Raw genomic sequence first — 24,934 nt, forward strand, 5'->3', positions numbered from 1 at the left:
ATCAGGACCAGACAATCCAGTGATCAACAGCATTAGCGTTGATAAACACATCTGGAATATGATGACGTGTCAGCCATGTCTACAAGCCTTGCCACCCAATCCTCTTAGTCACCTCTTACATAAACATTGGGTTGTTGAAGATGAGTTCTAGACTGGCGTACCAACATGTCACTACAACATATCTTAAAAATCACCAAGACAAAAAAACAGCAACTCTGTAGGCAATTTGCAAACTCCATCTAACTTAGTTTCTGCACATATTCTGTTTTTGAACTGACCTTGAGGAAGAAGATGAGTTCCTGCGTCTGCATGTGCTGCAGGATGTCGCGTTGCAGATGACGCAGGATGGCGACGCATGTATACACCTGATAGTCTGCACCGAGCACAATGCAGGTGCACACATAGTGGCAGATGTCGCCCCAGTCAAGGAAGTTCCAGAAACACTGCTTTAGCCAGTGCACACATATCTGTTGTCAACAATAACATGATCTTAATACATGCATGTTTCCAGATGTGAATTCAGTTCACTATTATATTGGAGTGTGGTGGGATGAAACCTGAGGTCTTGAACATTTATCAGATAGGAGAACTCCATGAGCAAAATCCATATACATCATGTACTGTGATATGAGTATATGTGAGATTGAAACCTAAAGCAGACCCTGCTATGACAAAGGGATGTCACTCTTGTAATTTTGTGCCACAGATGACTGAGGCACCCTTTGGGAATGGTTGTTAAAATACTCAGACTATGTGTTAAAACAGCAAGTGAGTGAGTTTAGATTTACAAAGCTGTTAGCAATATTCCAGCAATATCAAAATAGGGGACACCAGAAATGGGCTTCAAACTATGCTGGTCTTTGGCGTGATGAGCGAACACTTTAACCCCTTTTAGAATACAGTAGGATTATGAAGACAACTAGGCACTGTGTTCATTGTCTACCAACAGTGTGTTATGATCCAATGGTCAAACAGACAAATATCACCTTAATTTAAACAACCTCATGTCAGCTTCAGTCACAAACCAATACTAAATCTGTGTTATCTCCGTATTCAGACCTAAGGAGATGGACTCTTGAAGCATACTTACATTTCTACATTCAGGAATGTTATCAGTGAACTGAACATTACATTTTTAAAAAATCACAACCGGTTTGTGTAATTCTATTAAAAATATTTCATCAATCAAAGAACACAAACTGCCATATTGTCTTGTATTTTCAGCAGTATTTCACAATTGCTCAGAAAAAGGTTTCCCCACCTTTGCCCGAGCTGTATTCAAACCTGCTCACCTGGAAGTCAAACATAGATTTCAGCCTAGAGCATGCTGATCTACAAGAAACAGTTATTTGATATATAATTGTTATTTTAACACGATGTGGTATATTGTCAGAGTACCTGTGCAGGTGTGTATCCAGACATCTTGAAAGCGGAGGCCACCAGAGGGAGCTCTGTCTGGAGGATGAACTCGATGTTGTGTGCCGTACTGGAGAAGACTGGGTGTATCCCGCTCATCATTAGCGGAGGCGGTAGGTGCACCTGTCAACATCAACACAGGCTCTTTACACGGAGTCTTTACATGGGCAGTCTCCTTATAAATGTGAGCAGGTAACTGCCTGTCTATACAAAGGATGTAAGATTTATACCAACACTACATTCCATGGAAGATTTTTAATTATTGTTTGTAATGATGTCACAGAGGAACTTCTTGTCCCTTCACCTGCAGATGTCAAAACATTGTCATACAATGCAGAAGTTGTTATCACTAAAACTTCATAATAATATTATGTTATTTTTCTATCAACATATTAACACAATAAAGTCGTTAATGAGAATGTTGATATGTACAGGTAGAAAAACATTTGTTCATTCATGCATTTATTCGTTCTTTTGTTCCTCTATATATATCCTATCTATATATCAGAGTTCTGTGTCCTCACAGACAAGTGATCCACAATGTAATTCATTAGTTTGTTCACTGTTCATTCATTCATACATGCATTTGCTCCTCTCTCTATATATACACCATCTATATCCTAGAGTTCTGTGTCCTGACAGACAAGTTGACAGAGAACAACACTGTGGTCATTGTAAGTACAATGACATGCAATCATCAAATCATCAAGCCAGACCATTTGGTTGACCTTTATGACCAGCATAATGACCTCTTCTGGCCCTGAATCACTGTGATGCAACACAACAAATGTCAAACACTGACACTCAGTCTTACAGAAAGAAGTACATACATCAACCTGACCATTTGGTTGACCTTTATGACCAGCATAATGACCTCTTCTGGCCCTGAATCACTGTGATGCAACACAACAAATGTCAAACACTGACACTCAGTCCTACAGAAAGTAGTACATACATCAACCTGACCATTTGGTTGACCTTTATGACCAGCATAATGACCTCTTCTGGCCCTGAATCACTGTGATGCAACACAACAAATGTCAAACACTGACACTCAGTCCTACAGAAAGTAGTACATACATCAACCTGACCATTTGGTTGACCTTTATGACCAGCATAATGACCTCTTCTGGCCCTGAATCACTGCGATGCAACACAACAAATGTCAAACACTGACACTCAGTCTTACAGAAAGTAGTACATACATCAACCTGACCATTTGGTTGACCTTTATGACCAGCATAATGACCTCTTCTGGCCCTGAATCACTGCGATGCAACACAACAAATGTCAAACACTGACACTCAGTCTTACAGAAAGTAGTACATACATCAACCTGACCATTTGGTTGACCTTTATGACCAGCATAATGACCTCTTCTGGCCCTGAATCACTGTGATGCAACACAACAAATGTCAAACACTGACACTCAGTCCTACAGAAAGTAGTACATACATCAACCTGACCATTTGGTTGACCTTTATGACCAGCATAATGACCTCTTCTGGCCCTGAATCACTGTGATGCAACACAACAAATGTCAAACACTGACACTCAGTCTTACAAAAAGTAGTACATACATCAACCTGACCATTTGGTTGACCTTTATGACCAGCATAATGACCTCTTCTGGCCCTGAATCACTGTGATGCAACACAACAAATGTCAAACACTGACACTCAGTCTTACAGAAAGTAGTACATACATCAACCTGACCATTTGGTTGACCTTTATGACCAGCACAGTGACTTCTTCTGGCCCTGAATCACTGTGATGCAACACATTAACAAATGTCAAACACTGACACTCAGTCTTACAGAAAGTAGTACATACATCAACCTGACCATTTGGTTGACCTTTATGACCAGCATAATGACCTCTTCTGGCCCTGAATCACTGTGATGCAACACAACAAATGTCAAACACTGACACTCAGTCCTACAGAAAGTAGTACATACATCAACCTGACCATTTGGTTGACCTTTATGACCAGCATAATGACCTCTTCTGGCCCTGAATCACTGTGATGCAACACAACAAATGTCAAACACTGACACTCAGTCCTACAGAAAGTAGTACATACATCAACCTGACCATTTGGTTGACCTTTATGACCAGCATAATGACCTCTTCTGGCCCTGAATCACTGTGATGCAACACAACAAATGTCAAACACTGACACTCAGTCCTACAGAAAGTAGTACATACATCAACCTGACCATTTGGTTGACCTTTATGACCAGCATAATGACCTCTTCTGGCCCTGAATCACTGTGATGCAACACAACAAATGTCAAACACTGACACTCAGTCCTACAGAAAGTAGTACATACATCAACCTGACCATTTGGTTGACCTTTATGACCAGCATAATGACCTCTTCTGGCCCTGAATCACTGTGATGCAACACAACAAATGTCAAACACTGACACTCAGTCCTACAGAAAGTAGTACATACATCAACCTGACCATTTGGTTGACCTTTATGACCAGCATAATGACCTCTTCTGGCCCTGAATCACTGTGATGCAACATAACAAATGTCAAACACTGACACTCAGTCTTACAGAAAGTAGTACATACATCAACCTGACCATTTGGTTGACCTTTATGACCAGCATAATGACCTCTTCTGGCCCTGAATCACTGTGATGCAACACAACAAATGTCAAACACTGACACTCAGTCTTACAGAAAGTAGTACATACATCAACCTGACCATTTGGTTGACCTTTTTGACCAGCATAATGACCTCTCCTGGCCCTGAATCACTGTGATGCAACACAACAAATGTCAAACACTGACACTCAGTCTTACAGAAAGTAGTACATACATCAACCTGACCATTTGGTTGACCTTTATGACCAGCATAATGACCTCTTCTGGCCCTGAATCACTGTGATGCAACACAACAAATGTCAAACACTGACACTCAGTCTTACAGAAAGTAGTACATACATCAACCTGACCATTTGGTTGACCTTTTTGACCAGCATAATGACCTCTCCTGGCCCTGAATCACTGTGATGCAACACAACAAATGTCAAACATTGACACTCAGTCTTACAGAAAGTAGTACATACATCAACCTGACCATTTGGTTGACCTTTATGACCAGCACAGTGACTTCTTCTGGCCCTGAATCACTGTGATGCAACACATTAACAAATGTCAAACATTGACGATCAGTTTTACAGAAAGTAGTACATACTGAAGCATGCAGTCTGGGCATCCACAGATAGCCAGACACCCCCAGGGAGGAGAACTTGTACAGGAACTTCCATGCTCGCTCCATATTGCCATGGAAGATAAGGAACACCGTGGCAGCAAACCAGTCAAATCCAGGATAGCCGCCATGAAGATAACCTGGGTCTCGTTCAGGAACTAACCAGTTGTCATGGTCACAAGACATCATTCTGTATTATCATACATCTGAATTTAACATCACAGAATTTACTACAAATGAGTGGATGTATGATTTAAAATGTGCAGTCAAGAATACTCTATCTATAGGATGATGGTTTGTGAAAAAATAAATCTGGATTAGACAAACCAGAAACTACTAGGCAATAAGGGTAAGTTGGAACGGCACAAAGAATGCGTTTACAAGACGTAATCAGTGCATAGCAATGAGCAAACCCATTTGGTTTGTGAAAGGGAGAGCAGATGTAGGCTAGTGCACATGCAGTGCATGATGATGAAATTGATTCTGTGCATTGCTACACCTGCCTAGCCTACATATAATGACTCTCATATGATCAAACTTGATCACGGACATCCTGAGGCCCCTTCGCTCACAATGGCAAGCACCAGTGGGCAGCACTCAAACATGATAATACAAGTCAATTGTGAGGGTGAGGTCAACTTATCCTTGTTTGCCAGTAGAAGCAGGTGCAATGATTCTCATGATCAGATCACTACTGTGGTTGAGCAGATAAAGCATCTGCCCTGAGAGTGGCAGGTCTCTGGTTCAATCCCTGAACAGATAGTATTTGTTGTCACCTACAGCATCAATGACAAGAACTTGCCAGTCAGGGAAATCAAATTATCTGAGTAGGGTATTCATGTTACATTGAAGGATGGTATCTCACTTGTCTAGCACAATAAAGCCAGCATAAGTCTTGACTAGTACAAACATTTACACATATATTTTGTATGCTTTATATGAACATAAATCATTTACCTCACCTCACATTATTTGTTTGTTTTCGTGCATTTGTTGTTTAACACGCAGCGATATTCCAGCTAATAGTGGTAGACTCAGAGTCAGCGAGCCTGACCACCCGGTCAAGTTTGTCACCACTTACAGGTTACTGAAGATACATTCTAACCCAGATCTTCACAGGTCCACATTATCAGTGTACAATGACATTCACAAGCAAGGAAAAAGAAGAGTCTGAACAAACTGAAACTACATACAAACTATTCTACCACAAGGGAGATATGAATCCCACATGGTAGATGAAAAGGTGTTCAGATAATGCACTGAACTGTAAGCCGAGCCAATGATCATCAGATTGACTACTCAAGCCCCTCAACCAGTGGTTGTCAAGGATACGGAGTGACGACCTGAACACTTTCTGCTGCTGTTTCAGGAAGTAGCCGGTCTGTTTGAGAAGCTGGGTCAGGCCATCCGTGGCAGCGGCTGAGGTGTTGATAGCCTTGAGGTGCATTCCATACCTGTTTAACAATACTCGCATCCTTTGATCTCATACAAGCATATTGATAAACTTAAAAAACAATAGATATCATTGTCAATCATTGTACCAGTACAACATCTATGATATCACTGCCACAAATACTGTATTTCAACTGTAACAGTACACAAATCTTTGGAATTTTCAACAGAAGTCCTCTTCATTCTCAAGGACACACAACTAGTTGTCAAGAGAAGAGTACTACCAAACAGCATCAAACTCTTCAACTTGTCAAGGTGGAAAAAAATAATTTCCCTGTTGTATGTACATGAGTCGACATAAAGATTTCTTCCAGTTTCTATCTCCACACAAAGGTAACACAAGTTAACTAAGATTCTTTCTAACAGTAGTTGTTGATATTAGTAGTTACTGCTTGACAAGTACTAGATGAGTCAGCACAGTAAACACACTTGTGACAATCAGAAGGGGCAAGTAATCTGGACGAAAATACTTGTTTGCTACAGGTAGATTGGCAATTAAGCATGTGCAATACATGTTGACTGTGGAATGAAATCAATACCGCTACTGTTTAACACACGTCTCATAGAGCAATTTAGTTCAGCAAAATACCATCACGAAATGATTTGCACGAGGAAATTGAACTTTTCAATATTTAGACAACAACCTGTTTCCCACTTGTTTCAAATGGAATGTTTTTGACCACATGTCCTTGTCAAGCAGTAACTATTATTCATATGTACTACATAACCAGGCATATTCCACAAATGAAGTGATCAGGATCAAATAAGCTGACTTTGATAATCAGAACAAAAACTCTGAAACAAAGACTTTGATGTACTGTGAATCAATGTAATTGTGGCAGAATGTGCTCAGTTAACAAATGTGACCAAATTAATTACATGATTAACTGTTACCAACACTGATTTGGCAGATCATACCTACCTAATAACTCTTACTGCTGTTGTCCTGGCAAAAAACACATACTTACCTCACAACTGTTCCCAATATTGACCTGGCAGGTCATAGTTCCCCAACAAATGTTACTCACAACTGCTACCACTGCTGATCTGGCAGATCATACTTACCTAACAACTGTTACCAATGCTGATCTGGCAGATCATACTTACCTAACAACTGTTACCAATGCTGATATGGCAGATCATACTTACCTAACAACTGTTACCAATGCTGATCTGGCAGATCATACTTACCTAACAACTGTCTTAATGCCCAGCAGCTGTAGAGGTGACAGAGTGAACTTCTTCATCCCAGTGTCATCAGCTGTTTCAAGAGGAAACAAAAAATCTGGTACAGAGATGATGATCAATACAAGTTTTAATCCTCTGGAAAATATGTATCATGCACATTCTATTGCTTATGAAGTTGCCACCTACTGACCAACCTAAACTGCCCACACATGATTCTACAACATAGTTTATCATCCAACTGGAATTCATCAATTATTTTTACAAGTGAATTAACAATGATTTATTATTTTTATATATGATAAATATCTTCATGTACATGTCTAAATTTTAGTCCGACACCGTCAGGCAGGTGAATTTAGAATCTGGGTGTCCATGTTAAAAAAATAACACATCCCGGGCTGTCGGGCAGGCAGGTAATTCGCATGCTGCATCATGGACATTCCACGAGTAGATATATGAGTATATCATCTGCACAAACAGACCTTTTCCTGTGTTTAACACAGAGGGTTTTAGTATTCCAGATACATGACCACAATCTGTAAATAATCAACAAATCAATGATTGACATTTTGGAGACTTCCATCATATAACTGGAATGCCACAGTGCACTTGAGTGCAGTGTAAAACAACAAACAGACCAACATACGTGAGAAGTCCAGCAGAGGGAAGATGGCCTCCTCTGGGATGTTGCTGAGGGTGTTGACCGTCTGCTCCAACAACTGCTGCATCACTGGAACAGACGAACAAACACTTACTGGAAGAACTAATCTTGAATATCAATTCTAAAATGGATAGACACATTTTCATAAAATAAAGCAGACCAGTGTCCAGTTTGGACTGGTAGTGCATTTAAAGTAACTGTCGCACGATAACAACTATGGATGTGCTTCTTTTAGGGTCGGATTATACACAGGGTATATACACTAGCATTGACACTACATTCTATACAATGGGTCTGACTATACTCAGTAATATACTATTCTTTTGTATTTTTTTTCTTTTTATTATTTTGTATTTTATAAATATAGCTAGGTGTATCTATTTTAGCATCCAGACACCTCTCAGTAATGTACTCTGCTGGATAAGGGAGGTCCCAGATGTCAAGAATATAAAAGATATCATATCTCTGCAAACCCTCAAGACTTTACACACACATTGATGAGATATTCATACTGAAAAAACTCAACCACATGTACAAAAATACTTTACAACACCCTGGGTGATCATAAAGCTCTTGCCTTTGCAGTTACTCTGAGCATTATCTCCCTTTAGCCTGATATAACATTTATCTTCAATGTGTCTGTACTCAACAGAGTGACTACTGAGGGGGAAATAAATATTGCCATAACGATAGTCTATTGCAACAAACTATTGAAACAGCAATAGTAAATACAATCATTTACTGCAATACTATTGCTATAGTTTTTGTTTCATTGAATTGTCTCATTCGAAGTCATTTCCCAAATGAATGTATAGTTTATATGAAAAAAAATCAAGTGCAAATAGTCTCTGCGTCTTTTGATAATGACAAGAAACTTAAAACTCCGATCAAGTTCGTTTAAGAGGTAACAGGGGCAGATAACTCTAAATCAAAGTGAACGAATTTGGTACTTCTTGTATCTTGCACTGTACACTAATCACTGGAAGTCAATTACTACAATATTGATAGTCACACATACATCTAATGATTCGATAGTTTTCATTTCAATAATCGATTAATTGCTATTGGAGACTCAACAATTGCAGTCCATAAAAAGTTCATTTCATCATTACAGCCCTAATACTCACAGCTCCCCTTGGCTTGTTCTGGTTTGTTGGTGAGGAGTTTCACGAAGATGTTGCGGCCTTTCTCCATCCACGGCATCTTCCTATCTCCTTTCCCTGTGAGGAACTTGCTGAGCTCATTGTCTGTGTAGACATGCAACACGAACTCAGCATACATACAGGCTGCACATGTTACATACATCAGGTGGCATCAAAAACATTCCAGCTTTATCAACAGTCAGACTGTATATCTCTCTCCTGTGTTTAGAATGTAACGAGTACACTAGAGGGTAGAAGGAAGGGAACAGTTTATGAATGACCCTTATATATCACTGCCCTAGACATCACAGTCCTAGATGTCCAGCCCTTATACATCACAGCTCATATAGATCATAGCCTTTATGTATTAAAGCTCCAGATATCACAGAAATTATACATCACAGCCCATATATATCAGAGCCCTTATACATCACAACCCTAGATATCACAGCCCTTATTCATCACAGCCCATATATATCACAACCCTAATACATCACAGCCCTTATATATCACAGCACTTATACATCGCTGCCCTTATATCACAGCCTCTACATACAGCAGCACCTGCATACCACAGACCTAGATATCACAAGCCTTATGTATCATAAGCCCTTATATACAACAGCACCTGCATACCACAACCATATATATCACAGCCCTTACATATAGCAGCACTTGCACACCACAGCCCTCGATATCACAGCCCTATATGTAGCAGCACCTGCATGGATTCATATCACAGCCTTTATATACAGCGACACCTACATACCCTAGCCCTATATATCACAACCCCTAGATATCACAGCCTTTATATACAGCGGCACCTACATACCCTTGCCCTGTATATCACAACCCCTAGATATCACAGCCTTTATATACAGCGGCACCTACATACCCTAGCCCTATATATCACAACCCCTAGATATCACAGCCTTTATATACAGCGGCACCTACATACCCTAGCCCTATACATCACAACCCCTAGATATCACAGCCTTTATATACAGCGGCACCTACATACCCTAGCCCTATACATCACAACCCCTAGATATTACAGCCATTATATACACTACAGTTGCACCTGTACACCAAAGTTCATATCACAGTCCCTATAAATCAGGGCGCTTATATATCCTAGCCCTATATATCACAGACCCTACAGACAGCAGCACCTGCATACCACAGCCCTAGATATCACAGTCTAGAAAAATCACAGCCATTACGTACACTACAGCAGCACCTACATACCACAGCCCCTTATATCACACACAATCTTCCATTTTAGCCACATAATCCTCATTTTAATTGACTTTTGAGCATAGTAGACTTACATATCTTGGAAAGCCCTGTGGGAAAACAAGTGTGTACTGAAACACATTTCTTCTAGCTGTAAGTTTAATGTTCCCTAAAGCAGGTAGGGTTCATCGTGCTTCAGACAGTGCTTATATCACTGCATGTCTGCTTAATACAGGAAAACATTATTGAAGGTCTTGTACATTAATATGTGGAACACAGAGACTGAAATCTGGAGTTGAAACATTTAACCATAGGATCCTTCCATGCTCAAGGGACACAACTCTACACAGTGAATTGTTGTGCATAACTTGATAAGACTAGCTGCAATGTAATTAACACACATTCTAATACAACAAAGAGATTATACTTAACTGAATACAACAAAAATAAACATTCTGGAATATTGTTCCCTTAACTTTGTGTATCAGTTTATATTGTAATTAGCTCATTTTCATTTACTGAACGGCAGAAGAAACACAACTCTGGCCTTTTGTCAAGTCTTGGAATAGAAGACATAAACATGAACGCTTACTTTTATTTTCATTTCATCTTGTAGAAATTTGTGTTTCTTTTGCTGTTCAGTATGTGAGATGTCTTCCAATGCTAATATGTCTGATTTTATGTGAGACAGTTGTCACACTTCAAAAAACCTAATCTTGGTCTTCTTATATATAGAACATTCATAATTACTGTAATAAAATCAATATTTCTCTAAAGCACCAAATCAGATGAACAAGACACTAACAAGAATGTCGAGTACATACTAGACCACTAAATCATAGCTGATAAAACGTTTTCATAATCATATTGGATGTATATGACTAGGAATGATAATTTATTCAGACAATGTGCACCTTAACACAGGACATGTCAACAACAAGTGGCGGATCTCCATGAACGGTGCTCGCATGCAGTGCCAGTGTACAACAAAACAGCAAGCAAATACAAATAGATGGTTTTCATCTTTAGTAATTAAACAAAATTTAGTGATACAGCTCTATTAAGTAGCGAGATACTTAAGTCGAAAGTTTGCAAGCTCAATCACTCAAACTGTGTGCGACAAAGGTTCAGTCAGCTCAACGTGTTGATGTGGGGTAAGGGATGTATTGGGGTTCAGGATTTCAATCTCACTCAAATCAGCTCTTTTAGTCTGACACTGTCTGTGAGTAAGGATCTATCACCTCCATGGAAGCTGACTCTGGTGAGCTTTTGAGCTTCGAAATGAATGTTGGTCAGTCAGGAGACCTTTGGTTCTGAGAAGACTAATGCTTAGTCTCTGAATACATAATTTTGATTGTAGCAAATAAACCTGTTTAAATTGGAAAGGAGCCCCAGGGAGACCAGAGATTCAGAACGTGAGGAAATCTAGCCCTGCTTCATCTAGGGTTTCAGCACTGCAGAGAGGGTAAAGCATTAGGGATAATAATGTGGTTCAGGGACTGTTATACAGACTACCACCAGTAGGTCCTGAGGTGATGCCTGACCTTCACTCACTGACGTACAGCATCAGCTAATGATCTGATTTGAATGATTTTGGCGGAATGTTTCATCAATCAACACTTCATCAAGGTCAATCTCCACAACTCATCATGCCAGACAAACCTTCAGCAGTTGGTTCTAAGGCTGAAATGTTTATCTCATGTGTTACACAGCTGCCAAACAGCCTCATCATTCATCATATAAGCCATCAACAATGTTAAGTCCCCTCTATAACAAGCATTTGGACCTAGTCTGCCCTGAAAGCCAACAAAGGACATAAAGGTAGGACAGGTCTGTCACTAAATGTGCACCCAGAATGAGAGTTGTTTGTCATGTTGATATCATGCCCTGCAATAGGCAGTATCTGATCACTGGACTTTGTACTCTGCAGATATCATTGGATCATGGTATTTTCATCTTATGTTCATGAAAAAACTATTCATGATGTGATCTGCAGGTGTTCATGATATGCTCACAGATGCACATATGAAACATGAGTCATGATATGCTTGTCACATGCACATATGAAACATGAGTCATGATATGCTTGTCATGTGCACATATGAAACATGAGTCATGACATGCTTGTCACATGCACATATGAAACATGAGTCATGACATCCTTGTCACGTGCACATATGAAACATGAGTCATGACATGCTTGTCACGTGCACATATGAAACATGAGTCATGACATGCTTGTCACGTGCACATATGAAACATGAGTCATGACATCCTTGTCACATGCACATATGAAACATGAGTCATGACATGCTTGTCACGTGCACATATGAAACATGAGTCATGATATGCTTTCAGATGCACACATGAAATATAATTCACGGTATACTCAAAAGATACGTCAATGACTTTCAAGCTCTACAAGTCATCACCATCACCATCACCATGTCTACATCTGCATTTCTGAACACCCACAACTTGCATAATAAATAAAGGACATAAAAAACATATGATCGTGTTACATCATGAACGTGCATCTGTAGTAATACAACATTCACAAATAAACTTGTACATCAATGACTAACCTATCCTTCACATTCTCAGCCATAAGAAATTAGCTGCTTAATTTCAAACATCTTAATTATTCCATGATTATCAACTGAAAAAGCCCAAATAGCAATGAAAGACATGATTTTGTGAATATGTGGTTATTTTCACTACATACACACTTTCAGCAGTTTGAAAGAGAATGACATTTGAGATTAACACAAAGTCTCATTTGTTCAAAATGTCAGTCAACAGCCAGTAAGGAGCAGTAACTCTGGATGTATTGATTCTACCACTAAAGAATTTCTTTCACTGGAAAACCTCCCAGAATCAAAACAAATAATAAGATATAACTGACGAATTATTTTAGCCCATTTCGGCATCGAACTTCTTATGGCACCATCTGCATGTGTGGGAACATCACAGTGATTAATGTTGCCAGTGACATGTCCATGAGCTCACCTTGTTTCATGGCTGACCGGCCAGCCAGGTTGGGGCAGTACTCCCTGGGGAGGGGGTAGGCAGAGAACAGAGGGTACGGGTACACCCCGTCACGTGTCTGGAGGATGAGAACCAGGTATCAAATATTCAACAAAATAATGTGGGAACCCCCAAAACAGGCCATAAATACTGTAGAATGGAGACAATATTTATTGATACACTCCTTTATTCTGCATAGGCAAAGTTTTGACATAGATTCTACATTAGAATGACAATAGAATCTACATTGAAATTTTGCATATACAGAATAAAGTTGAATATCCATAAAAATTTTCCTCATTCTTCATCTCCTCAACTCCTAAACTCCAATCAAAGAAGCATATATACTGCAATCTTACAAAAAATATTGACCCTCACTGTAGCTCACCTGAATTTGCAACCAACCATAAAAATGTTAACAACAAATGCAAGACAAAACGTTTCTTTGTCCACACTGATATCAAAATGTTTCCTGCATTTAACTAACACTCAAATCCTACTGATTTCAACCAAATCTGACATCATCATTACAAGATTCCAAACTGCCAAATTCCAGCTCTACAGAGAGAAAATCAGAACATTATGAGATAATTTAAGAGTGTGGTCAAAACTGAAACGTCAAAAACAATGTCAGTTTTGTACATAGAATTCAAACAAGATTTGAACAAACTGTGGTGTCAACTTTAGTAGGACTGACAGCCAACCTGGCTATATCATATGCTAACTTCCATTCAATCAAGTGAGTGAGTTTAGTTTTATGCCACACACAGCAAAATTCCAGCTACATAATGGCGGTCTGTAAATACTCGAGTCTGGACCAGACAAACCCGTGATCAATATCATGAGCATCGATCTGTGCTATATGATGACATTTGTCAACCAAGTCAATGCAACCTACTGATCCTGTTTGTGGCTTCTTATGACAAACATGGGTTGCAGAAGCCCAACTCTAACCCTGGTTTCACTGGTCGAAGCATATAATACTAGATGGAATTGTATCAGTCGTCTCCCGCAACCACACGGCCTGCTGTCATAATGAAGTGCATGATGATCACAGATGCTGTGCTCTCACCTGTTCCAGAGACCGAGGGGGGATCATCCTCTCCGTGGGTCCACCAATCAGGTGAGTCTTGACCAGCAGGAAATTCCTCTCTACAGACAACACATCCACTATTGTCTGGTCACTGAAACAGAACTGAGTGAGTGAGTTTAGTTTTACACCACACTCAGCAATATTCCAGCTATATGGCGGCGGTATGTAAATAATCGAGTCTGGACCAGACAATCCAGTGATCAACAACATGAGCATCGATCTGCGCAATTGGGAACCAATGGCATGTGTCAACCAAGTCAGAGAGCCTGACCACCCGATCCCATTAGTCACCTCTTACGACAAGCATAGTCGCCTCCTATGGCAAGCATGGGTTGCTGAAGGCCTATTCTACCCCGTGACCTTCATGGGTCCACTGAAACAGAAGACATACACACAAGGGTCACTCTCTTTGTCATCACAAAACCCAAACCTGTACTCATGCCATCAAAAAGACAAACGGCATCAGGAAATTGTTAACAATAGGTTTTGTCTATCACTTACATTAAGTAAGGTAAGCATAATCACTCAGCTGTCTATATACTACCTAAATCCAGCAAGCAATATGAAGAGGAGTGATAAAAAATTCAGCGGTCTATAGTTTAACCCATTTACATCTCACTCAGGAATATCTCAAAGACACATTTTCCACTATATTTGTGATAAAAGATATTGAACTGGTGACATCACTTCTGAAATGAGGCTATGGTGGTCAATGGGTCCAGGGTATATAATACAAACATGGACAAAAAAGGATGGTACAGTTTCAGTGAAGTGTGTACCTGAAATGAGGCTATGGTGGTGAATGAGTCCAAGGTATATAATAGAAACACAACACCCTGGACAACAGAGGATGATACAGTTTCAGTGTGAAGTGTGTACCTGAAATGAAGCTATGGTGTAGAATGGGTCCAAGGCATATATTAGAGATATAACACCCTGGACAACAGAGGATTATACAATGTATGTGAAGTGTGTACCTGCCATCCGTGACGTTGTCAGCCTGGGCCTGGAGCAACAATTCCTGGAACTTATACTGGGACTGCAGCAAGAGGTATGTATCCAGGCATGATGTCATCACACACAGCACCCTGCAAAACAGCATCAGCATCAAGCAGTGTAGAGGTGGGAGGGGGAAGGATGAGGGAGTGAGGTAATAAGGACGAAGAAATGATGAGTGAGTGAGTGAATTCAGTTTTACACTGCACTCAGCAATATTAAAGCCATATGGCGGCAGTATGTGAGTGAGTTCAGTTTTACACCGCACTCAGCAATATTCCAACTGTATGGTGGTGGTCTGTAAATAATCAAGTCTGGACCAGACAATCCAGTGACCAACAACATGAGCATCGATCTGCGCAATTGGGAACCGATGACACTTGTAAATCAAATCAGCGAGGATGACCACCAGATCCTGTAAGTCAACCTACGACAAGCATGGGTTGCTGAAGATCAATTCTAACCCGGATCTCCACAGCCGGGAAGGAATGATGTGTGATGGAGGGAGGAGATCATAATGTAATGGAGGGAGGAGATCAGGAGGGAGAGTGTGAGCATTGTGAGAGAGGGAGGAATTTCCTAAAGGAGCAGAGAAAAGGCAAAAGAATAGAGTGGAAAGGAGGGAAAAATAGACAAAAGAGCAGAGGGAGAAAAGGACAAAGGGGAGTGGAGGGAGTGAGGAATGATGTGTGGATGGAGAGAGGAAAAGGAGTGGAGAAAAGAAGAGAGAGGGGGGTGAGAGCAAGTAGAGTAGGGAGAGAGGAATGAAGACTGAGAGAGGGAGGAAAGATGGGAGAAAAGTAGACGGACAGGGAGGTTGAATTATGTGTGGGAGGAAGGGAACATGGGAGAAAGATGGCAGGGGGAAAGGAAGTAAAGGAGAATGACTACTGCAGGAGACCAATTCTAGCAGAGAATGTTTCACTGCAGTGGCCTTTCCAGAGTCACTTAATTTCCATTTTACAATTTCATTTAATTGTCACAGTATGAAAATATGAACAAGGTAAAAATATCCCTTTTGATTAGAGTGATTGTAGGCAAGTAATCTGTATATCTGTATCTACCTGAGCCCAAAGGAATGAGACTGCTCATAGTTAAAAAGAGAATGAATCTTGGCTGGACTGTCTATCATCACCAACCGGTCCATCAGTGCCTGCAACATACAGGTGACACATATATACAGGTGAAGTAGCATTCAGGTGAAGCAACACACAGGTGAAGAAACATTCAGGTGAAGTAACATACAGGTGAAGTAACATACAGGTGAAGTTCTGTAGGTCAAGGTGAGTTCTGAAACAACTTACATCAACAGTGTCCGGGATGGTACGGAAGCTATAGCTGTCCCGCACCGGCAGGGGTTTCTCAGCTAGCACCTCATACACGGCTGGAAAGCCTGACAGGATGTTCAACAGTCGGCTCAGATGCTGAAAGCATGAAACGTGATATACCTGATCATGACACACCGTCTAAAAAATAATCCCCTCATAACAAACTAAACAAGTCAACAATGATACTGGCATCCTAGGATGATTCTGTTTTCACCACTGGCTTAATGACCAGCTGGTTGTTTAAGATGACTTAAAAACAGTTGCATATGCTCAGTTTGTCAATAGTAAATACCAATGGTATCCTTATTCTGTCTTGGGATCAAGGCCAAATGTCATTCACTGACCTTGTGCGAGAGGCGGTCTATCGCATCCACCGGCCAGCTCTTGGGGGTGAAGACAGGTTCATCTGAGGGTCCACACTCCAGGGATGACCACAGTTCTGTCATCAGAGCCTTGATATAACCTGGAAGAGTGACAAAAAACGAATGATTGCATTCCTAAATTGTTCATACTTGCAAAATGTTCAAAACATATGTTTGTATTTTAATCAACTGACCAGTGTTCTGTAGGGCCACGATCCCTGGTGCTGTGGCAGCCATCTGAGTCACCATCACTCCATATCCAAACTTCTCGCATTTGCTGACCTGTAACATACACAGCTTATGCTTCAGAGTTATCTCCCCTACAAAGATAGTGCTTCAGAGTTATCTCCCCTAACTTGAAGCAACCTGGTTCGCTTGCGTGTTTGCTTTTCAATGCCACCACTCAGCAATAATCACTCAGCAAATAATCATGTCAGAACTAGAAATGCAGTGAGTGACATCAGGGGCATTGATCCACATAGCTGGGATACAATGACGTGTACAATGACAAACTGGGATACGACGACCACCTGATGCTTTTAGTCACCTTTCACAAGAAGAATAGGTTGCTAAAGATCAGTTCAACTAAGATCTTCACTGGTCTATGATCTTCATGAGTCTAATTAAGATCTTCATGGATCTAACAAAGATCTTCATGGGTCTACCTAAGATCTTCGTTGGTCTACCGCTTTAAACTGTAGGGGCATCAAATACAAATAGTGATGGTTGATTGTTTTGTTTGTTATCAGCAATATCAATTCCCCTCAAAATGCATCAACAATGAATGACTGCTATTTCCACCATACTGTTCTACAGTCAGGTTGGAAATACACTCAGTGCGCAGTCATGTTCTTCATCTTGGCAATTCACTAAAACAATTAGGTGAGTTTATGAGAATCTATGGAACATTGATGAGAAGCAACCACAATCTATCTGAACTACTCTATCTATCTTTACTCCGATGCCCCTTTACGTGACGACAACTGATGGCCATTCATAAAGCCCCTGTATCCACACACATGCGCATGCTCAAGGAAGTAACACACTATTACCCCTGTTATATCAAGCTTCCTGTGAGGCACTCGAATGTTAATAGTCATATGACTTATCCCACCGGGTACCCACTGGGTTCACTGCTGGATGAAGAGAGGAAAGTTTGCCTATGGTGAGTGTCCTCCTATTTCTGTGTCGTTTGAACATTTCTGCCATAACTTTGTACCATAATTCATCTACCTTGACAGAGATTTGTTTTGTAATCTCACCTCAAGTCTTTTAGTAAGGCCTACGGTGTTAATAACTATTTTTATGACAATTCTGTCATTGATTGATTGTTTCTCTGTATCTGAGAACTGTTGCTAATACGCTCCTCATCTGACAGACATTGTAACAGTTGTTTCTGACTACAGCCATGCTTGGTTGACAAGCTTGTAACCTGATTTTGCTGGAATATAAAAATAAGTTAAATAAGGTACCCATTCCCTGTTGGATGAACAGAAGAAATTTTATTATGGTGAGATCTGATGACACTTGTAGAAGCAAACACTGACTGCCAGATCATAACGTGTGGGTGACTGTAATTCTGTGGTGTTTATATTTATGCACACATGTTTTCTGATGCAAAGAACCAAATATGCTTGTTACCTGTAGTTTCTTCTCATATCTGGTGTACATGTAGGACACACACTCATTGATGGCGCCAGTCAGCTGGAGAAGAAGGATCCCCTTGGCAGTGCTGGCGAAGTTCAGTAGGTTGTCCCGCAGTGTGTCTTCCCAGAACAACCTGCAAATGTTAAGTGACAAATCTTTGAAACCTATAGTGTGTCACATCTAACTAGTATTGATAAAAACCTTCTGAATTGAACCAAATGATAAAATATTAATCTGTTATGAATAAAAATATTACTGGGGAAAACCCAATTCCTCCATATTACTACAGTTAATCAGTCACACCATATCACTTTAGTCAATCTGTAAGAGATATTATGACAGCTAACCTGCCACGCCATATTACCAAAGTCAATCTCTCACATACGGTACTACAGCTAACCTGTCACAACATATTACTATAGTCTGTCTGTCATACATATTACTACAACTAACCTGTCATGGCATATGTACTATAGTCAATCTGTCACACACATTACTACAGTCAATCTGTCACACATATTACTACAGCTAATCAGTCATGCCATATTACTACAGTCAATCTGTCACACATATTACTACAGCTAATCTGTCACCCCATTTTACAATAGTTAATCTGTCATGGCATATTACTACAGTTAATCTGTGCTATAGCAAACTAACTACACTCATATGAAATAAGGAAAGTTTTCTCTAAGTTATTTTGAGCAGTATATAGCATTTGTTTAGCAAGTTCATGTATTCACTTGCATTTATTTTCTGGGTTGGTTTCGTGACCCAAAGCTCAACATAATGATTAGCCAAAATAATAAGGGCTATGCTTTGTAAAGTTATTTCAAAGGCATATATTTGCCTTCAGTTTGCTGGAACAATTAAATCAAAAGGTGTCACCTTAGGCATGGGTCAACACATCCAGAAGTTGGGTACAGAGGCCTGAAGGTCAACCAACACATCACCATGGTTACTTACACACTGACTTCCTTGTGAGACTTGTTGATGTCAATACTGGAGTCTGATGGAGTAGGTGTGGCAGCACGGTCAGCTGCTTGAGAGGCCTGGGAGGTAAAATAATCGGTTTATATGTTGGATGATTCCTTGGTTAGACCTCTCATTCATTCATTCATTCATTCATTCATTCATTCATTCATTCATTCATTCATTCATTCATTCATTCATTCATTCATTCATTCATTCATTCATTCATTCATTCATTCATCTATCTATCTTATGGTGTATAAAACTAGAAGTTGACATTAAGAACATACTAACAACACTGATATGACAGCAAAATTCCCCCCTCCATCTGCTTTAGCCACTGTATTGTGCAGATCATACTGCTGTAGCACCAGCAAGCCCTGACATGTATTCTACAGCTGATACACTCACCTCCCTACACACTGTAGCCACTGGCATGTATCATACAGCTGATACACTCACCTCCCTACACACTGTAGCCACTGGCATGTATCATACAGCTGATACACTCACCTCCCTCCACACTGTAGCCACTGGCATGTATTATACAGCTGATACACTCACCTCCCTACACACTGTAGCCACTGGCATGTATTATACAGCTGATACACTCACCTCTCTCCACACTGTAGCCACTGGCATGTATCATACAGCTGATACACTCACCTCCCTACACACTGTAGCCACTGGCATGTATCATACAGCTGATACACTCACCTCCCTCCACACTGTAGCCACTGGCATGTATTATACAGCTGATACACTCACCTCTCTCCACACTGTAGCCACTGGCATGTATTATACAGCTGATACACTCACCTCCCTCCACACTGTAGCCACTGGCATGTATTATACAGCTGATACACTCACCTCCCTCCACACTGTAGCCACTGGCATGTATCATACAGCTGATACACTCACCTCCCTCCACGCAGTAGCCACTGGCATGTATTATACAGCTGATACACTCACCTCCCTCCACACTGTAGCCACTGGCATGTATTATACAGCTGATACACTCACCTCCCTCCATGCTGTAGCCACTGGCATGTATTATACAGCTGGTACACTCACCTCCCTCCACACTGTAGCCACTGGCATGTATTATACAGCTGATACACTCACCTCCCTCCATGCTGTAGCCACTGGCATGTATTATACAGCTGATACACTCACCTCTCTCCACACTGTAGCCACTGGCATGTATTATACAGCTGATACACTCACCTCCCTCCACACTGTAGCCACTGGCATGTATTATACAGCTGATACACTCACCTCCCTCCACACTGTAGCCACTGGCATGTATCATACAGCTGATACACTCACCTCCCTCCACGCAGTAGCCACTGGCATGTATTATACAGCTGATACACTCACCTCCCTCCACACTGTAGCCACTGGCATGTATTATACAGCTGATACACTCACCTCCCTCCATGCTGTAGCCACTGGCATGTATTATACAGCTGGTACACTCACCTCCCTCCACACTGTAGCCACTGGCATGTATTATACAGCTGATACACTCACCTCCCTCCATGCTGTAGCCACTGGCATGTATTATACAGCTGATACACTCACCTCCCTCCACACTGTAGCCACTGGCATGTATTATACAGCTGATACACTCACCTCCCTACACACTGTAGCCACTGGCATGTATTATACAGCTGATACACTCACCTTCCTCCACGCTGTAGCCACTGGCACGTATTATACAGCTGATACACTCACCTCCCTCCATGTTGTAGCCACTGGCATGTATTATACAGCTGGTACACTCACCTCCCTCCACGCTGTAGCCACTGTATTGTGCAGGTCATACTGCTGTAGCACCAGCAAGCCCTGGCATGTATTATACAACTGCCTACATATATACAGGTAAGCTCCCACTACAGTACAGGATGGCTGTGATCCAGAGCCACATGGTAGAGATGACATCAGGGCCTTCTTTGTGAACTCAGCAATAACATGGGCTGGTGAGGACCTACAGAAACACAGATGTGCTATGTAGTGTTAAAAATTAAGCAGTGGTAATAGTGAGAATTGAGGGACCTCTAGACTTAAAAAACACTGCATGTAGCCACCTTTACATTTGCGATGAAATAAGGAGATTGTATAAGTCTCTTACAAGGACTGACAAACCTTAGCATTCTCATATTTTTGGGTTTGGAGTGGCAGCTGTGGGTTGTTGGTTGTACATTGTGGGATGTAGTAGCATTGCAGTTAAAGGTTGATGCTGTTGGTGGCAATTGTGGGATGGAGTGTGAGTTTAGTTTTATGCCGCACTCAGCAGTAATCCAGCTATATGGCGGCGGTCTGTAAATAATCAAGTCTGGACCAGACAATCAAGTCCTCAACAGCATGAGCATCAATCTGCACAACTGGGAACAGATGTGGGAACATGTGTCAGCAACCCTGACCACCCAATCCCGTTAGTCATCTCTTACAACAAGCATAGTCGCCTTTTATGGCAAGCATGGGTTACTGAAGGCCTATTCTACCCCAGACCTTAACATGTCTTGTGGGATGGCGTTTTGGAAATTAAAATAAATAATAAAAAAAATAAAAAAATAAATTCAACATGTGTCATGAAATGTGAATCTGAACACTTCCTCTGTCTGTATTGCATCAATAGAAAGCCAAAGTGAGTGCATATGCCGAATAAATATAATATATGCCAAAATCTGCCAAAAATGTTTGACATTGTGCCTTTAAACAACTGGAACAGTGGAGTCACCTTATCCCAGAAAATAAAGTTCACTTGACAAGCTGATTTGTTTGTACATATGTCTCAAAAGGATTGTAGTAATGAGCACTGACAGCCAGATAGTTTCTACAACTTACTTGGAGCGATTCTGTAAGTCTCGACCTTCTCCATACATGAGGTGACAACGCCCCCTGCTGTTGGAGGCAAGGATGGACAAGATGTCAGCCACATGTAGCAGTGTGCCCTCACTGGGAGGATGGTTGCCCTGTGTAAAAACATGGCTGTCAGTGAAAAGGAAATTGTGAGGAACTACATGGAAAATTATCTACTCACAAATCAATCGCAAGACTTGGCAAGCAGCTTCAAACATTAGGTCTTAATATACATTTTTCCAAATATTATCCAGTCTGTTTCACTTTTCTTTTAAAATATAGAAAAGAAACTGGCTTCTTCCACTTTTCTCATCAGTTCAATGCCTTGTCCTAAACTTTTGACCCCATAAACAATGAACCAAGTCATCTTCATCTTCAAAGCTATGCAACAGCTATGCAAGGTCACACAAATAAAGGGTGAGACATTGCCAGTCAGCATAAAGCTCGAACAATAACATCCATGTCAATATGGGTAATATATCGAATACATTATACAGACGCAACATGATCATAAACACAGGTTTCCAACATTTCTTTGATTAATATCAAGGCGTATGATAACTTAATCAACGTAATAGTCATTTTAATTCAGAAAGAATTTTGTTAAACTTACATCACTTGTGACCAGTCATAACAGGACAAAAATAAATGTTACAGACATTTATTTGAATTTCAAAAAAACAACTGCATAATATATTGGAAACAACTGCCTGATCTCCACTCAGTGTCCACTCAGTGTACACCCACTCTCAATCAACATATAAAGGGAGGTAACTCCTCCATATTGAAATGCTGTAAATTGAGCAAGACTGATGGAAGTGACCCCTGTTGCTACAAAGTCACATGACTGGTCACATGATTACATTTATCAGAAATATAGCCAGGTTCTAACGAAGTCACCATGGTATGCAAATTTGGATAACATTGACACTACATTCACTTGAAGCTTGTGATATATTTGGAAAGTCTTAACATATATATTTTGGCAGCTTGAGCCGATACTTGTTTCAGTCACTATGCACATCATGGCTCTAAACCCCTTTTCAGTACAGCTGAGTACATCAGATGGCTGAACTAGCTTACTATGGCAGCTGGTGGTGATGGGGTAGCCTAATGGATAACGGTTTAAATCATCTCGGGTGTGACGCTCATTTCTGGTGTCCCCGCCATGATATTGCTAGAGTATTGTCAAAAGCACCATAAAAAAACTCACTCACTACCAGATCAAACAGAATTTTACTAGATTCAGGCGTCTTGATTAAACTCAAGACATCATGAACTGGGACTTATTCTATTCCAATGGGGAACTGTTACTGTTATTTACAGAATCCTAGGCATATGAGAAAGCCTTGATAGATCTAGGACATACTACCATTACATTCAGGAATTTTCAGGAATCATGGCATCAAAACCTGTTGCTATGATACACGTCTGACTCACCAAGTTGTTGTCGAGGAACTTGAAGACAGGGGACAGGAGGGAGTCAGTGATGTCATCATTACACAGACAGATCTGACACACCTGCTCCGACTTGCACAGATCCTTCAGCACCATCGTCACAAACGTTGCAGGCTCGTACTGGTCTGGACATACCCACATTTACATTGCATTGTTTATCTAAAATAGTATAGTGTTCACTCACATTCACTTCGCTCATGCTGCCATGTCCATGTTTCAGAAATCATCCCTCTCTCATTCTCAATCTTGTAAATAAAACGACGTATGTGCCTTTTTCATGCATGAGATAGAAATGATTAGACATTCCAGTGACGACATTTACATGAGCTCACATGAATATTTGCTATCCATCTTCAAACTGGTGAATGTCTCTTCATACTCTATGTGAAACCCCATGGATCTTTTTCACCATCAGGTTTCAGCTAGAGTTTCAAGTGACATTCAACCGTCGTCTATTTTGGGTAATTTGGTTCAAAATCGAACAAGAACAAATGTAAATACATCATTAGGATCTGAACCATTCAACTGGCACTCTCATACAAGGATTTCCAACACTGCAATAGGGTGTGGCTTCTCGGGCAAAATGGTTCTGTTTTCCCATGGAATTCAAACTAGAGTGAATTACTCAGACGTTTGGAGCATGATATTTCAAATTTGGACCAGACTATCAAGCTGGCTAGCTGTAAATTTAATCCATCCATCAGAAATCTAGCCCGTTTCAAGCGGTCGGATGGGCCTTATGCATAAACTTAAAGTGTGCTTCTCACTATATGTTAGGTCATCTCTGGTTTTCCCGGAATAACCGCATTTGAGGTTTTTGTTTTGGAGGGACAGGTTTTACTTTTCGCTAGAAAGACCTCTTCCC

The 24,934-nt window shown here is 40.6% G+C and overlaps 1 protein-coding gene across 1 annotated transcript in view; it reads right to left on the reverse strand.

Moving 5' to 3' along the window:
- The window catches only part of LOC137258655 (protein broad-minded-like), a 40,507-nt gene that overhangs the window by 3,262 nt on the left and 12,311 nt on the right, over positions 1-24,934 (reverse strand). The window contains exons 14-32 of the mRNA XM_067796352.1: positions 24,052-24,194; positions 22,597-22,724; positions 21,535-21,736; positions 19,741-19,826; positions 18,769-18,907; positions 17,322-17,409; positions 17,110-17,228; positions 16,742-16,861; positions 16,502-16,590; positions 15,419-15,529; positions 14,421-14,532; positions 13,331-13,427; positions 9,071-9,190; positions 7,929-8,012; positions 7,286-7,355; positions 5,975-6,096; positions 4,628-4,782; positions 1,399-1,539; positions 279-467 (exon numbers count right to left, since the gene is read on the reverse strand). Coding sequence (XP_067652453.1) covers positions 279-467; positions 1,399-1,539; positions 4,628-4,782; positions 5,975-6,096; positions 7,286-7,355; positions 7,929-8,012; positions 9,071-9,190; positions 13,331-13,427; positions 14,421-14,532; positions 15,419-15,529; positions 16,502-16,590; positions 16,742-16,861; positions 17,110-17,228; positions 17,322-17,409; positions 18,769-18,907; positions 19,741-19,826; positions 21,535-21,736; positions 22,597-22,724; positions 24,052-24,194 — 2,315 coding nt within the window. The remainder of the gene's footprint in view (positions 1-278; positions 468-1,398; positions 1,540-4,627; positions 4,783-5,974; positions 6,097-7,285; positions 7,356-7,928; positions 8,013-9,070; positions 9,191-13,330; positions 13,428-14,420; positions 14,533-15,418; positions 15,530-16,501; positions 16,591-16,741; positions 16,862-17,109; positions 17,229-17,321; positions 17,410-18,768; positions 18,908-19,740; positions 19,827-21,534; positions 21,737-22,596; positions 22,725-24,051; positions 24,195-24,934) is intronic.

The sequence above is a fragment of the Haliotis asinina genome, chromosome 12 (assembly GCF_037392515.1).
Source record: "Haliotis asinina isolate JCU_RB_2024 chromosome 12, JCU_Hal_asi_v2, whole genome shotgun sequence".
Classification (NCBI taxonomy): Eukaryota; Metazoa; Mollusca; class Gastropoda; order Lepetellida; family Haliotidae; genus Haliotis; species Haliotis asinina.